This window comes from Tachysurus vachellii, chromosome 20 (assembly GCF_030014155.1).
Source record: "Tachysurus vachellii isolate PV-2020 chromosome 20, HZAU_Pvac_v1, whole genome shotgun sequence".
NCBI lineage: Eukaryota > Metazoa > Chordata > Actinopteri > Siluriformes > Bagridae > Tachysurus > Tachysurus vachellii.
Genome location: NC_083479.1, coordinates 16608930 through 16625977, shown reverse-complemented (window position 1 = coordinate 16625977; position 17048 = coordinate 16608930). Strand labels below are relative to the sequence as shown.

The window sequence follows — 17048 nt, the reverse complement described above, 5'->3', positions numbered from 1 at the left end:
AAAAAAAAAAAAAAAAAAAGATTCCCAAATCAGTGGGAAATTTGTGCCAAACAAGATTTTTAAAAAAATGATCTTTTTTAATTTTTTAAAAATTAACTTTGTCTCTTCGGGTGGGGGGAATTTCCTTTGTCCTTTGTCCAGAATTTTTGTCTTTGTTTCAGGTCTTTTGTGTGGCTTTGAGATGTTAACGTGTGACTGTCACTGAAAGCATTCAGATGTGCTCGTTAGCTTCACACCTTTCAGGCTGTGCATGAGACTAACACCAGGACTGATGCAGTCCAGCTGCACACCTCTATGGTCAATGTAAAGCTTTCTAAGAAAAAAAAAACATACTGTCCATATTTGTATAAATTTAGAACACATTTTTGCATAATCAGTTACATTCTTAATATAGATAGAAATATAGATATTCTACACACACACACACACACACATTTTCTGCATTCATACACATGTAATGTTAAAATGTACTCTCTGCTTTGATACCTCTAAGAATCTGGAAGATGATATAAAGTCGGAGCTGACGGGTAATTTCGAGAAGGTCGTATGCGGGTTGCTGATGCCTGCTCCTGTCTACGATGCTTACGAGCTGAGAAACGCCATCAAGGTGAGTGGAACCTTTAAACACTGTCCGCTATGTTTTGTTATTGAAACACGTTGTACGCAGCATTGCAGCTAGTATCTACAACCATTTTAGCTACGTTCGAAGGAAACATTCATGTTTGTTTCATCGACCAAACCGTTGCACTTCCACAGTTATAATATGATAATAGGATAATATGATCTATGCTAATTACCCTTTAATTCGTTAACTTTAATGAGCAGTAGCTGTGTTTAGCCAATTGGAAAAACTAGCATTATTAATGAACAATAAAACAAGGCATAAGATGAAAGTGATGATGTCCACTGAACTGAGCATCCAAACTGTAATGTTCTTCTGTTGGGTTAAAATGAAGGATGCGTCTAAGGCAATTGTGTTGTCCAGAAAGAATCACAGCTAAGGTTTTTGGACGCGGTCTTGTTTAAATTGTCATGTTGTCATTCCAGGGTGCTGGAACTGATGAAGCATGTCTGATTGAGATTTTGGCTTCAAGGACCAATTCTGAATTGAAAGCTCTTACTGCCGTCTACAAGAAAGGTACACAACGTTTACCAACATGTTCAAATCACATTAATGCCTTTGGGAAGTAGATTAACAGTCTGGTATTTGGGTCATTGAGCCTGTTGTGTTGTGATCAGTGATTATGGCAGGGCGGGCAAAGATTTGCTACATTACGATGTGTTACTTCACTATTTTGTAAGCAGTTCAACTTCATCTGAAATCTTAAAAAGCTTTATGAGGTGGAAGGTCATGCATTTTCTTCAGGGACTCAAACCAGTCTGGTTTGTTTACCAGTACTAATAAACATACCTGATGTGTCTGACCTCAGGTGACATGATGTGTTAGGTTAACACTGTTCTTTTGGCCTGTGTCCATTTGATTATTTTTTTGCATAAAGATATGCCTTTTGATATGCAAATGAAGCATGGCTCTGTGTTCTTGTTTAATCAACTTGTAATGACGGCAGAGCACGATCGTGATCTGGAGGATGACATCTCCGGAGATACATCTGGCATGTTTAAGAGGGTCCTGGTGTCCCTGGCCACGGTAATCCACCATGCAGTGCACACACACACACACACACACACACACACACACACACACACACACATCCTGTCGTGCTTTGCCTTGCAGATGCAGTGTTAAGGCCACAGTGCACCTGTACAGGTGTGTTTAGTCCTCCTTAACAAATGAGCACACATGAGCATAGATTTACATGAAACTACAGCATTGTTCAACAGACACATCTTAAAGAACACCAACTACTAATACTCAAACATCTACTACCTCTCCTTCTCCTCTTAACCTCTTATAACTACTACTCCTATTCTTGCTCCAACTACTACTCTTCCTCCTCTTTCTCCTCCTCTACCTTTCCTGCTATAACTCCTCCCTAACTACTACTATTCCTCCTCCACCACTTTCTCCTACTACTATTAATGCTACTTGGACTTCTACTATTACTACTATTGCTGCTATTAATTTAACATTCCTGCTCTAACTACTCCTGTTCCTCCTTCTCCTCCTCGTCATAGTACTACTACCATTCCTATTCCTGCTCTAACTAATACTCTTCTTCCTCCTTCTCCTCCTCCTCCTCCTCCTCCTTGTCTTACTAATACCACTCATTCCTTCTCTAACTAATACTCTACCTCCCCCTCCTCATCCTACTGATACCACTCCTATTCCTGCTCTAACTAATACTCTTCTTCCTCCTTCTCCTCCTCATCCTCCTTGTCTTACTAATACCACTCTTATTCCTGCTCTAACTAATACTCTTTCTCCTCCTCCTCATGCTACTGTTACCACTCCTATTCCTGCTCTAACTAATACTGTTCTTCCTCCCTCTCCTCCTCCTCCTCATCCTTGTCTTACTAATACCACTCATTCCTGCTCTAACTAATACTCTACCTCCCCCTCCTCATCCTACTGATACCTATTCCACCTATTCCTCCTATTCCTGCTCTAATTAATACTCTTCTTCCTCCTTCTCATCCTCATCCTTGTCTTACTAATACCACTCTTATCCCTGCTCTAACTAATACTCTTCCTCTTCCTCCTCCTCCTCCTTGTCCTTGTCTTACTAATACCACTCTTATCCCTGCTCTAACTACTACTCTTCATCCTTCTCCTCTTACTACTACTATTATTACTCCTATTCTTGCTGTAACTACTACTCTTATTTTTTTTTTTCCTTTTTTACAGGCTGGGAGAGACGAGAGCACCAAAGTGGACGAGGCACTTGCTAAGCAGGATGCCAAGGTATTCATGGAGAATTCATGTCACTAAACTGTTTTTTAATTATTAAACACAATAACGATCTGCCTGTATGTAACATAACACACTATCCATGTGTGTTATTCTGTAGGAGATCTTTGATGCCGGTGAGGCGCGCTGGGGAACAGACGAGGTCAAGTTTCTCACCATCTTGTGCGTGAGGAACCGGAACCACTTACTTAAAGGTGCGTTCAACACGGCTAGGTAACGTGTCTGCTAGCTACTGTTTTATTTAATCATTTCATAGGAGATGTTTTAAAGAATAAAAGCTGTAACTGCTTTAAGAGGTAAACAGGATCTTCTGTATTTGCCTATAATTTGCCTAGTATGTAGTGCACTAATACAGAGTACAGTGATGATTCACAGAGGAACCAGAGTTTTAAACGACAGTATTGAAAATCATGTAATAGACTCAACACTGATGCCTTGTGGTAGAAGGTTGCAATAGTTTTTTTTTTTTTTTATTAAATACGGAATAATTATCATCACCAGCTCTATAATTTAGTAACAAAACTAACCCAGATGCTTTCTTTTCTTTTCTTCAGAGTTCATGCAGCTTACTGTAAATGGCTCTAAATATTTTGTCCTCTCTTCTTCTTGCAGTGTTTCAGGAGTACCAACAGATTTCAGGCCGAGACATTGAGGACAGCATTAAGAGGGAGATGTCTGGCTGTCTGGAGGATGTTTTTCTTGCCATCGGTCCGGACTTTAATTTCACTAGTTATTCAGATGTCATTAATACTCAATAATGTGTTAGTTTTATGCTGGAATGCCATTTAAAAATATGATTCACCATGTATTTATCAACCTCTGTGTTTGAGTCAAGCTTTCTAAAAAACATACAGATGTTCTCTCAAAATTTAGTCAGACCACCTGGATGTGTCATGAGAAGAGAATGTTCTAGCATTCAGACCGATTCTGACCTGCGTGTCCCTTCAACGCTATATAATTTTTGTAACTGCGTGAAAAATCCGTTTCATCAAGACACTGTAACGAGTGTGTGTTGTGTCTCTCTGTTCTGCAGTGAAGTGCATCAAGAGTAAGCCGGCGTTCTTCGCCGAGCGACTTTACAAATCTATGAAGGTAAAGTAATCACAGCAGAAATAATAAGATCCATATTCACAGTGCATATACATACATATACATATATATGTGTGTGTGTGTGTGTGTGTGTGTGTTTGTAGGGTTTAGGCACCACTGACAGCATCCTGATCAGAGTGATGGTCTCTCGTGCTGAGATAGACATGATAGACATCAAAGCCGAGTTCCTGAAGATCTACGGAAAAACTCTGAACTCCTTCATCAAAGTGAGTAACAGACACACTCAACGTTTACTTTTATTCCTGTATATTTCTTATTATTTCCCTATTTTGCTGACGAGTGTGCCATAAGATGTGTTTTAATCGGCTGTGCATGTTTTCTGATGCAAGGAACACGGACAACGGAGACACATTATAGAGCGTACTGCGATATCGATAACTGGCGTGATCATCAGTGTGATTTACTTTAGCCCCCTCTGATACATGAATAAACAAAGAAGAATCCCAAATACAAAAACTGCACTACCTTTAATGTATATAAGACACTTTGTTAGGAAAGACAAAAATGATCCCAAATCTGTCCACCAGAAAATGTGGATGAGTATAAACAGGAAGTAGTAGACCAGGCAAACACCTGTGTTGTCTTTTCAAGCAGAAAAAAGACAAGAGAATCATGTGTTACAAGGAATCAGAAACTGAAGATCTAAATCCATTTCAGATCTTCTCAGGGTTTCTCCTATGATCTCTCACAGTTCTTCTCAGAGTTTCTCCTGTGATCTCTCACAGATCTTCTCAGAGTTTCTCCTGTGATCGCTCACAGATCTTCTCAGGGTTTCTCCTGTGATCGCTCACAGATCTTCTCAGAGTTTCTCCTGTGATCGCTCACAGGGCTTTTCAGGTTTTCTGCTGTGATCGCTCACAGATCTTCTCAGAGTTTCTCCTGTGATCGCTCACAGATCTTCTCAGGGTTTCTCCTGTGATCGCTCACAGATCTTCTCAGGGTTTCTCCTATGATCTCTCACAGTTCTTCTCAGGTTTTCTGCTGTGATCGCTCACAGATCTTCTCAGAGTTTCTCCTGTGATCGCTCACAGATCTTCTCAGGGTTTCTCCTGTGATCGCTCACAGATCTTCTCAGGGTTTCTCCTGTGATCGCTCACAGATCTTCTCAGGGTTTCTCCTGTGATCGCTCACAGGGCTTTTCAGGTTTTCTCCTGTGATCGCTCACAGATCTTCTCAGAGTTTCTCCTGTGATCGCTCACAGATCTTCTCAGGGTTTCTCCTATGATCGCTCACAGATCTTCTCAGAGTTTCTCCTGTGATCGCTCACAGGTCTTTTCAGGTTTTCTCCTGTGATCTCTCCTCAGGTGAACTGGTGAAATAGAAACAGACCACAAGGCATTGTGGTGTACAGAAAATCATTAACCAGTCTCATGTTAAAGCTGTTCCTGCTGTTAAATGTGCTTTATTTTTTTGTGTGTGTTTTATTATTTTTTTTAGGGGGACACATCTGGGGATTACCGCAAGATCCTTCTGGAGCTTTGTGGAGCAGAAATCTAAGCTACAAGTCCATTTCATTTACAATAATATGAAGTTTATTAGGAGTGTGTAATTCATTAGCTTAGTTGATTGACTCCTGTTCATTAACATGTAGCTAACATTTGTGTGTCTTTCTGGTCCAACCATATTTCAAAATAATGTCTAATATTTCACATAGTGTAATGCCAGTTAAACGGGCCGGTGCTTTAAACTCCAATTAAATTTTGTACCTCACTCTCTGGGCTCTTATTTCCAAACCAGGATAAGAGATTAAACTATACTTATAGTTTACAGCTTCATGCCTCCAGCTACATCATTTGTACATAAACAGTTTATTTGTATTAGAAACAGATATTTAGTATTAGTGCAGCACACTAATTAGTATTAAAACAATTCAACTGGAACCATGTTATAATCCAAACTAAATTCCATTTACAATTCTGCTTACAAACATTGTAAATGAAAGCTGTGTCTCTTAACAGAGCCTGTTATATAATAATTACACGGCTATAATTACACATTGCACATCTGACCTCCATTTTTAAATAAAAATAGAAGTAGAAAGGTGGAGCTGATGGGTGTCAGGAATATGCTCGACTTGCTTGTGTTTTAATACGGTGACTAAAAAGATCTCTGCATTTGGATTTGTGGGAAAGACAGCAAATACATTCACATTCAAATGACATGATGGTTGAGTATTAGGGTGACGTGCAAGGAAAAACTAGAATAAATGTTCTTCATATGTGTGTGTGTGAGTGTCAGAACAGTCAGTCCACAACTACACAGAGAAGGAAGTTATACACACTTGCACACACGGGTCTACAAAGATGTTTTTCCACCACATTCTGGATGAGAAAGTGAGCATACAGTAAATCAGCAGAACAGTACATCCCTTAAATCTGGACCCAGGGGTGTGAGTCCACTTTTCCCTTTGGACCAGAGGATATCAATTACAGTTGAATGTAATACAGCTTGGGCCAGGTAAAATCTATAGAGCTATAGTTATATATATTTACTGTGTCTTGCTCAGGGGCCCAGCAATGGCAGCTTGGTGGGCCTGGGATCGAACTCACAACCTTCTGATTGGTAGCCCAACATCTTAACCATATGTGATGATTTTTTTTTAATTATATAACCCAAACATATTAGGTAAGTAAGGTCCAGCGTAAATTTGCCAGTGTATCTGTCTACTATCTTATTTTATTCTGATAATCCCCAAATCATTGCAAAATGCATCTTACTAACTGGTGGGCTTGGTCTCTTCTAGGATAAATCCTCCAAATCTACAAGTTATACGGGTTTGCTGAATGGTTTACACACACTCATCAAATTCCAACTTATTTGTCCACTTAAGAAAGAATTTACAGCAATGTGTTTGTTAAACCAGAGCTTTATATTACCATCTCCAAAGCAACTGAGAGAATATCATTTGGAAGAAAGGTCTTCAACATTTAAAACATAGGTTCATCGATTTTTGTCAAATCTCTGCTAAAGAGCATTGAAACACGTGGTGGTCAAACATTAACATACCATTATGTTCAGGGTAAAGGTGGGCCATGGTGCCTCAATCGAGCTGTTTCCGCCCCCTAGTGGTGGCACTGAGCATGCGCTCTTCTCTTAAATACGCGAGTTTAAAAGGACACTCACTCACTCACTCACTCACTCACTCACTCACTCACTCACTCACTCACTCACTCATTTTCTACCGCTTATCCGAACTACCTCGGGTCACCTGTGCCTATCTCAGGCGTCATCGGGCATCAAGGCAGGATACACCCTGGATGGAGTGCCAACCCATCGCAGGGCACACACACACACTCTCATTCACTCACACAATCACACACTACGGACAATTTTCCAGAGATGCCAATCAACCTACCATGCATGTATTTGGACCGGAGGAGGAAACCGGAGTACCCGGAGGAAACCCCCGAGGCACGGGGAGAACATGCAAACTCCACACACACAAGGCAGAGGCGGGAATCGAACCCACAACCCTGGAGGTGTGAGGCGAACGTGCTAACCACTAAGCCACCGTACCCCCCTGTAAAAGGACAATAAAATCTAATATCAATTTATTAAGATATACTGACACATTTATTCATCTCTGATTAAAGGGTATTATCAAACACTGTGATGCTTTCATAGCTTTTAATAAAGATGTGAGGTTATTACATGAGATCACAGCTCTTTGGGATATATCTCTTGATTTAAGTCAACTGCATCTGCAAACTTTTCATTTTTTATAGATAAAAACTCTCCAGAGTCAATAACTCTGGACAGATTCACTGGCTTATCGTTTAAAACATCAAATATTTACAAAAAAAAAAAATACATTATTAATGCATAGCCATTATATATTGGTATACCAGTATACCTCAATGTTATGTGTATTATGTATATTACATCTAGAACACTATACGCTATACAGGTCTAAATGATAAACATTTAAAAAGGCTTTACATTTTATGAACATATAAAATGTCCATATACAAACATTTAAAGCATCTTTAAACAACTTAAGGCTCAGAGAAACTGCATCTGAATTTAGACTCACTTACTCTTTGGCCAATTGTGTGTGGACACATGACCATCACACCCATATATGGTTCTTTGTTGCCACAAAAGTTAGAAGAACACAATTTTTTAGAATTTCCTTCACTGGAACTAGGTGGCCCAAGCCTGTTCCAACATAGCAATGCCCCTGTGTGCATAAAGTGAGCTCCATGATTACATGGTTATACCAAGGTTGTTGTGGAAGAGGTATACACATGTCTCATCGTCAGGTGTCCACAAACATTTGGCCTTATATAGTGTATAATCCAGATTCCTCATGCATAAATGCTTACTGTAAAGATCCATATCTACCCCAGGTCCAGCCTGGTCTACTATGAGGTCTAAGGGCATTGCCATTTTAGAGACATCATTTCCTGTGGCATCTAAAAATAATTCTCAATATAATAATTAGTTATGACAAAATAAAGAAATGCCTTTAGTAAAAATCTTGGACCAATACCTTATTGTCTACACTCACAACTTCAGTTTTTCCCTTACTTTTAGTCTCCATTCAGTTTTCGTGTTTCCTTCCAGTTTTCATGTTCCTGTGGATTTTGTTATAGAGGTAGACAAATGAGCAATAAAGGTGCCTGAAGATTCCCCTGAATTTCCTCCCTAATTTAGTCTTAGCCAACTGCCACACATCTAATTTATCTCACAAAAAATACAAACCAGGATGAGTAAAGAACGATCAGGTGCTTCCTCCAGATACACGAAGCCAACTGCATGTTTCCGTAAAACACACTTGGAGGAAAGTGTTATCATATGCATGCATGAGCTTACAGACGCCCATGATTTTCTAGTGTTTCTTTGACTGACAGAACAGAGAAAGTATGTCACGCCTCCCCCCTAAAGAGCAAGGACAATTTCTTCCCCTGTCATCCACACACGTGTGGCTGTGACTTCATTCGGGATTAAAACGTGCAATCTCCAGGTGATAGAACAAGCACAATTCATTTAGCACATTTAATAAAATGACTAATAAGAAAATAAGAAGTGAACAGAAAGCTTCAGTTGAGGTAAGGAAACACTAAACAATGGATTGCTGAATAATATCACACTGAGAAGAATGCATGATTTGATAACCGATGCAATCAAACATCCCTTGGTAATGAACTCTGCACTGCACTCATTTTAGTATCCGGGCTCAGATTTTGGGCATGAACACTTTAAGTGGCTCGTTCTCGTGCACTTTATCTAGAAAGCCGAGGTTGAAGTAAGGATAGAGCGTCTCGTTAAAGGTGTCGTGGAAAGTGTAGAGATGCGTCATGCTCTCAGCATTGTAGAATGAAACAAGGCCTCTCTTATAGTCCAGGTAAACGCCAATTCGCTCCAACTGCTCATGCAAGGACAGGACAGTGGGAGGCCACGTCCCTGCCATATACTGCACACCATAGGAGAGCGAGACAGTCCAGAACCCGTTGGCTGGCAGCGCTTTGATCACACCTTTCCTGGCGACAGATTCTCGTGCCACGCCCACCGTCCACACAGCGCTGCTTGACACCTCAATTTCCCAGTAGTGGCATCCATGGGTGAAGCCTTGACTGCCAAGTAGTGACAGAGCGGCATCGAAGCGCTGAGGGTTGTCACGTGCAGAGCTGTTGAAGGTCTGGTAGCGCACACAGGTGAGTGATGGGGTCACACTCAGCCAAGGGTTCGCTGTGCTCGAGTTGAACGTAATGGCTGAAGGCACTGTGCACAATTATTAAAGCAAAACAATAATCATTAAAAAAACATTCCATCTTGCATGCTAAAGGTTTAGAACCTTACAAATAACTGTCCAATGAGAAAACGTTCCTTGTGGAAACTCTTTTTAAAGCTGGAACCATCTCAAGAATCCTTAAAGAATTTTCCAAAAATTACTATACATATATATTAAATATACTTTTTTTTTTATAGAAAGGACAAAAGAACAAAATGCTAAGCTGTTTCATTGAATTTATATACTGAAAAAATGACTGTCTGGTTTAAAATTTTATCAGGCAATAAAATCACACCAGAGACTAGAGAACCTGGATAGAGGCTGCCTTTAAGAGATTTCCAGACACGGTACTGGAGCGGCCCAGCAAACCGACCCTCACACAGCTGTGGTGGTGTCAGCGACGCTTTCTCAAACTTGAGTGGCTGCCTGAGACAGAGTAGATAATAAAATCATGTAAGCATCAGATACAGCAAGGCCAACAGACATACAGTTTAAGAACAGCGACAGATAAAATAAATTACAGATGGACTGTTCGATAGACACATGGATACAGTGGTTTACAGTGGGTAAAGCCAGTTTTAGTCAGAGATGCAAACAAGAGGTAACATGATGGGGGTTACATGATGCTACCACCACTATTCTTTTACTGTGAGGATGGGTTTCTGAGAGTTAGGAGCAGTGTTGGGATTCGCCAACCTGTAACACTTTTAGGTAAGCCCAAGAAGTTCAGATTTAGGTTCACCAGACAACAAAAACTGTTTTACGAATCTCCAACCTGTGATCTGACAAACTCTAACTAGTAATTTATACAGCTCATCACCCTTCCAGGCGATGGTTCCACTGTGAACAGCTTACCCCAGCTATAGATCTCGCCAAGCTCCTTCAGATCAATCATTGTTCTATTGGTTGCTTCTCTAACTAATGCGTTCGACAACAGGTTGGGTAGAGACGCAGTTATGCCATATAACTTCCATATTTTAATGGATTGAATGATGTCCCATAGCAATTAGGCAGATATTTGTTATAAATACATATAAGTTACACATAAAACGTACAGTGTGAAGAGGAATCAAAATGAAATATTTCAGACCCACTGTAAAAGTATTATATTTATAGTAGTATATAAAAAATGCATGCTTAGAAAAAATTTCTTGGACATCTGAGGTTTTTAGCTTTCTAAAGAGGTTCTACTTGGAACTCTTTAGGATAGGTAAACACATTGGACTCTCCCCTGAACCTTAAAACTGGCTTTCCAATTTCAGAAGGTTTTTTTTTAACGGGAACTTGGTTTAACCATTTGTTATAAGTGTGTACAAGGAGTATGATTTCATTTTTATTTGGAAATTTCAAAACAAATAAAACAATACAAATCTGTCCCTGGATTTTTCTCTCACCTTTGAAGGAGAGTCTTTATGTTCTGTAAGAAAAAAGGAAATATAAGCACTGATTAGTGGGGAACAGGTTAAGGTCTTTCCACATGAGATCAGTTCGCTCCGACTCTCCACCCCTTCTTTGGCCTTGTCTGGAAATCCCCCTGTCAAGCTGCACTTGGCTACACAGTTTTATCTCCTCCATCAGGACAAAGTGACCTCATTTAATTAATTCCTGCTTTTTCCTTACAAAGCATCTCTTTCCTATCTGTCCCTCAGGCCTTTAAGCACGCATTCTGTTTCAATAATCTGAGCGAACTAGAGAAGTATTTTTGTAACACGGATGACTCAGGACAGCAATGTGGCCCAAATGCTCTACTTGGGCGTATACCAACTTCACAGTCTAAAGCCAGGCTCAGGAGAAGATGTGAACACAATCAAAGAGAGATCTGAATGAACAAACCAAGAGTTAGACAAAAGTAGGGAAAAACCTTGGACCTAGCTCTAGCCTCAGGAAAACCAACATTTTTAAATTACTGCATAAACAAAGGACTTGGCATGAAATACACTAGAAAAAAGGTTTGTGGGAAATGAGAAACAGGTGGAATCATGAGTTAACGACTAAAGTCCATGCTTGATTTTGAGCTATTTAACCATCCTAGTTTATTATTCAGTTACTTAACATACAGCATATAACTACAGTAAACAATATGTAGGGTTAAATATACATGAACCAATGAACGAAAAACAAAAGTTGGTAAACAAAAAAGGGTCAAGCCACACAGGTCAAGCCATACGGGTCAGAGTCGGAGCTATATAAAACTATTTTCATTTCAGTCTATCTTTAGTGCAATTCTATGTTACTCTCAACCAATACACAAATGGGTCACAAACTTAAGGCAAAACAGGTATTTTTTTTCTGCTGGCATTTTTTGGGTCTCACTAAAGGAGGGACACTGACAATCGAAACAAAGTTCTCCTGACAGATCTCCTTTATCCTATAATGAAGCATTTCTATTCTGATGGGCATGGTGTCTTCTAGGATATCTACATGGCAGAAAAGCTCACTGGTTTGATGAGGATGAAAATGATGTAAACCATGTGATATGGCCTTCACATTCACCGGATCGCAAACCAACTGAACTGAACCCAACTAACATACTTTTTGTTGTTTTCCCTTTAAACTTTCAAATCTAAAGCAGTGTTATTGGTAACAATTAGTATCACTAAGTGACAGAAATAATTAACCCTGAAAATTTGCAACACTAGAATTGTTCTCATTATTCATCAGAGTGGCTAACACTATGTATTGAGTGTTTTTTATGGAAGCAGACCTTCAGCAGTGTGTATGGATCGTGCTCTCTCAGTTTTTCCTCGATCTCAGAGTGAGCACGCCGCAGTCGTGATATCTCCACACACAGCAATGCTTTGTGCTCATCCAGGCGGATCAGCTCCCGACGCTCCTCTGTCTTCAGCTTCACCTGCAGCAGTTTCTCCTCCTGATATAAGAACTGGTGGAGGTCACTAAACTGAGCCTCAATACGCTGCTTGAGGTCCGCAGTGTGTTCCTGCAGCAAAACAGTGCAAATTTATTATTCATAATAATGTATGAAATGTTCAGTTTGTGGTATATTTATTCATTCTTAAACCCTTCTATTACCTTCAGTTTCTTCACCTCATCCTCGGTCTCTCTCTCGCACTCCAGTGCCGTGTTCAGCTCTGCCTGAAGTGCTGTGGCCGAGCTGCTCAGTGACTTCTGATAAAACACAAAAATATTGCATACACCAAAAAAATGTAATTCTGGTATTTCTCAATACATGGTCACACATGATAGTTGCAGCCTAGTGTCTTGTTACTCTACTCAAGTTTATGTACCCTTCTGTTGGTCTAGCATGCTTGCAAAATCTTTCATATGATAACAACATAAGAAACATATCTTAAAGAAAGATAAGACTCAAATTTACATCCATAAATCTGGCAATGATACCAGGACACAATGTGATATCAAACATAAAACTAATCAGTAACTACCACAGAGTAGGTGGACACAATCAGATAACAGACCACTGGCCAGAAAACATGAGCAGGAACAGGGCAGCACTTAGTGCCATGGGAACCACAGTGCAAAAGGGGTAGTGAAGTTTTTAGTCTATGATATTGTTTTCTAGTAGTAACTCAGAGATTTATACTGGTTCTTCCAATTTTCTTTATTAGGTTCTAATTAAAGGTTCTAGTTTGAAACCCATTCTAAAGGGGAAACACTCGACAAAGGAACCTTCTATAATGGATTCCCCTGCACAGACAACTGATTTGACCTTGTCCTTAGTTCTGTGTTCTGTTTGGTTTTAGCTCTTTTTTTCATTCTCAATCTAGCCTGCCAATTTCGGATAGGAGTCTGGATTGGATTGTCACAACTGGTACTCATGTGTTCTGATGTCAACAATAAAATTTAAAACTGATGGTTGAAAAAAGCCTAAACAAAAAGGCTTTGAAAATACTTCTTACCAACTCTTCCATTATCTGCTCTTCCATCACCAATATTACTGACACGAAAACCCATGATCTATACGTTTATTTTCAGTCATGTATTTCGAAGAAGACAATTTATTGAAGTCTTGTGTATAAAATACAAACACTACATATAATGATCAATGATCTGACTAATGAAGAAATAAAGTTGTGCTGACAAATGCACTGAAAAATGAACTTGTGATGCCAAGGAATTCTGTGTGTAACCTGAGGCCCATGCTAACAGAATCTAGTATTATATTTATATTTTTTGTTCCTAAATCACAAGCCTTATCAAGGGTTTTAGGATAAATGCTCCTTCTAGATTTACACAAGTGAATCTACAGTCACTGCTGCCCAGAAATTCTACATTCTCGGAGTTATATTCCACTGTTTCTGCAGTCCTAGATTTGGCTTGTAGTAAATGTACAGTGCCAGCCTCACCTCAGCGTTTTCTTGTGGTCCCTTTCTTTACTACTAGTCTCCAGATAATCTGGCCACTAGTAGAGTAGAGTAACTCAGCACTCTAGGCATTTGATAAACCCAGTTACACTTATAAATGGTTCTGCAACATCTGTCTTGATCCCTGTAATCCTGAGATCCCAGACATGAGAAGATCATTTGCAACTCTGTTTCCATCATTTCATCTTTATATTTGTCATACCTAAGATAAACAATATTTTAGTATAAATGTTCATTCATTCATTCATCTTCTACCGCTTATCTGAACTACCTCGGGTCACGGGGAGCCTGTGCCTATCTCAGGCGTCATCGGGCATCAAGGCAGGATACACCCTGGACGGAGTGCCAACCCATCGCAGGGCACACACACACTCTCATTCACTCACGCAATCACACACTAGGGACAATTTTTCCAGAAAAATTGGCCAGAGATGCCAATCAACCTACCATGCATGTATTTGGACCGGGGGAGGAAACTGGAGTACCCGGAGGAAACCCCCGAGGCACGGGGAGAACATGCAAACTCCACACACACAAGGTGGAGGCGGGAATCGAATCCCGACCCTGGAGGTGTGAGGCGAACGTGCTAACCACTAAGCCACCGTGCCCCCCAGTATAAATGTTGAATTTATATTATTATATCATTGTAAGACAAGGGCTAGGTTAATGGGACAGGGATGTAATAATGAATCATGCTGTAGAACAGCTGAAAAATAGAAAAAACAAGGAAATTTGGCTTCTCTGTGGAGGATTACAATTACCACCCACACGTTCTGTAAACTCTATAAACATTCAGATGTAAACTCAGATGTGGACTTGGTTGAAAGTCCTGAATGAGTTCTCTCCACAAGTATCTAACTATAGCTAGTGGTGTTTCTAAACCCTTTTAAAGAGGTTCAAGCAAAAACCATCTTTTGGCTCCCTAGCTCTCTCCACCCCAAAAACAATCTACTATTGCATGATACAACTCTGACCTAATTTCACTCTGATTGAATCATTCCGTACAGTTCACATTGGTATTATCCACTTGAAAGTATTTGCCTTTGCACACAGACTTTATCACCTAATTATATTTGTTTTTTAGGCAGAACCTCACTAGTCTCAATGGCATCACCTGTGACATGCTCAGGCAGGTCTGCTTCGCCTTCTTCGTCTTCACATTCTGAACATTTGGAGCTGTAGGTGCACTTGCATTTTGTTTGGAGCAGAGTCCAGGGCTGGAGTATGGGTATTGTTCAGAGTCATGAAAATCAGATAGAGTTGGCAAAATAATGTTTTACTCACTGTTTTTGAATTTCTTGTATTTTGCACTATAATGACTTATAGTCACATTAATTGATTAATGCGTGTCTTATACTGCTATGTATCAGCCAAAATGCTACACTAATAAAGTAGTAATATCCTGTCTGCAAGCCTGCCACATTATTACAACACATGAGTTATGAAGCTCATTGTAAGCATACTTTAAGACAAGTTTTATCTTGTGTTTCCGTGCCAGATCAGCGTCATATAAGTCAAGATAATGTGCATATGGTTAAAATCAGTAAAACAGTGGATCACATTAAACTATAGATCATACTAAATTCAGTGGAATGATGACACTTAACAGCTGTTCAGGACATCATTAACAACATATAGGTGTAAGAAACTGCTGAGGTCTTGTAAGTCTTGTAAGGAAACCTGCTGAATTCTTCTAGCACTTCCTTGTTTGACCTGCCATCTAGCTTTGTTTCTGTGTACAGTGAGGTTCTTAAATCTACATCCACCAGCTATCATTCATTCATCTTCAGTAAGTGATTTATCTTGCAAAAACCGACACTGTGTTAGTGTTAGGTCAGCACAATTCTTCTCCTCACCCTGTATTTCTGCTCTGCCTCGTCCACACACACCAGCACGTGAGACCGATGCTCTTGAGATACGGCACAGACGAGGCACACGAGCTCGTGCTCCTCCTCGCAGTACAGCTTCAGTTCCTCGCGGTGTCGCGCGCAACGCGGTGCGGAGCTCGGTGTGCTGCTCGCGGTGGTCGCGCTCTCCTCCTCGATCTCCCGGCTGTAGCTCTCAACGATGTTGGCCACTATTCGGTTGGGCCGGTAACTCTGACCGGGGAAAACTTTGCGGCATTGAGGGCACGAGCCAGATGTACCCGTGCCCGGTTGGCCGGGTGCGCGCACGCATCCACTGCCGCTCCAGTAGTTGGTAATGCAGGACTGGCAGAACGTGTGATCGCAAGGGAGCGACACGGGTTGCTTAAATAAATCCAGGCAGATTGAGCAGGTCAGATCGCGGCTCAGTCGTTGCGCCATTTTTGGCTTTTCTGTTTTTTCCGGCTTGGGACGCTTGTTAGACATCAGGGAGGTTTTTGGGTTTCTTATCCCTGCTTGCAAATTCTTGATGTTTTTGGTCTCCCTCTTACATGCAGCAGGTCTCTGGCTTCTTTTTGTATTGTTCTTGTCTTGTTCTTGCTGAGAGAAGCAACCTGAAGTTTGGAGATTGTTTCTTGTACTCTCTCTCTCTCTCTCTCTCTCTCTCTCTCTCTCTCTCTCTCTCTCTCTCTCTCTCTCTCTCTCTCTTGTCTTTTTGGCAAGCTCGGCAGTCTTCCTGTTGACTGTCAGAAAGGAAAAGGGGGAGACTGGAAAAGAGTGGGCGGGTGGGCGTTTCGTGTTTGTGTGTGTGTGTGTGCGTTCGTGTGTGTGTGTGCGCGCGCGTGTTTGTGTGTGCGCCTTCTTATTACTTTCTCAATTCTTGACGTCATCCTTACAAGCCAAGCTTTAATTATAAGGCAGGTTTAAAAACAGCACGTTAACCAAACTAATTAAAACTTAAAAAAAAAAAAAAAAACTAGAAAAAAAACAAATGCATCAAAATTACAATGTACTAATCAAAAAGAACATATACTCCAAAATACAGGGAAAAAGGACACAGTTTGAAAAGTTAAGGGTTTCTGTTTTGAAACATTTGTTCTGAGGACCTTTAAGGGTTCTCCATGAGCACA

At 40.4% G+C, this 17048-nt stretch overlaps 2 protein-coding genes across 2 annotated transcripts in view; one reads left to right on the top strand and one right to left on the bottom strand.

Moving 5' to 3' along the window:
- Positions 1-5689, top strand: part of anxa4 (annexin A4) — a 14507-nt gene extending 8818 nt beyond the window's left edge. The window contains exons 5-13 of the mRNA XM_060896608.1: positions 494-607; positions 1048-1138; positions 1569-1648; positions 2807-2863; positions 2970-3063; positions 3482-3577; positions 3903-3961; positions 4063-4185; positions 5417-5689. Of these exons, the coding sequence (XP_060752591.1) occupies positions 494-607; positions 1048-1138; positions 1569-1648; positions 2807-2863; positions 2970-3063; positions 3482-3577; positions 3903-3961; positions 4063-4185; positions 5417-5476 (774 nt within the window). The 3' untranslated portion in view covers positions 5477-5689. The remainder of the gene's footprint in view (positions 1-493; positions 608-1047; positions 1139-1568; positions 1649-2806; positions 2864-2969; positions 3064-3481; positions 3578-3902; positions 3962-4062; positions 4186-5416) is intronic.
- Positions 5690-6829: 1140 nt separating this feature from the next.
- Positions 6830-16737, bottom strand: trim69 (tripartite motif containing 69). Its single transcript, XM_060896606.1, has 6 exons — positions 15910-16737; positions 12744-12839; positions 12418-12651; positions 11108-11130; positions 10024-10139; positions 6830-9703 (listed from the first exon to the last, which is right to left on the bottom strand). Exons 1-6 carry the CDS (start codon positions 16402-16404, stop codon positions 9159-9161), a joined length of 1509 nt encoding a protein of 502 aa, XP_060752589.1. The 5' UTR covers positions 16405-16737; the 3' UTR covers positions 6830-9158.
- Between the last annotated feature and the right edge of the window lie 311 nt (positions 16738-17048).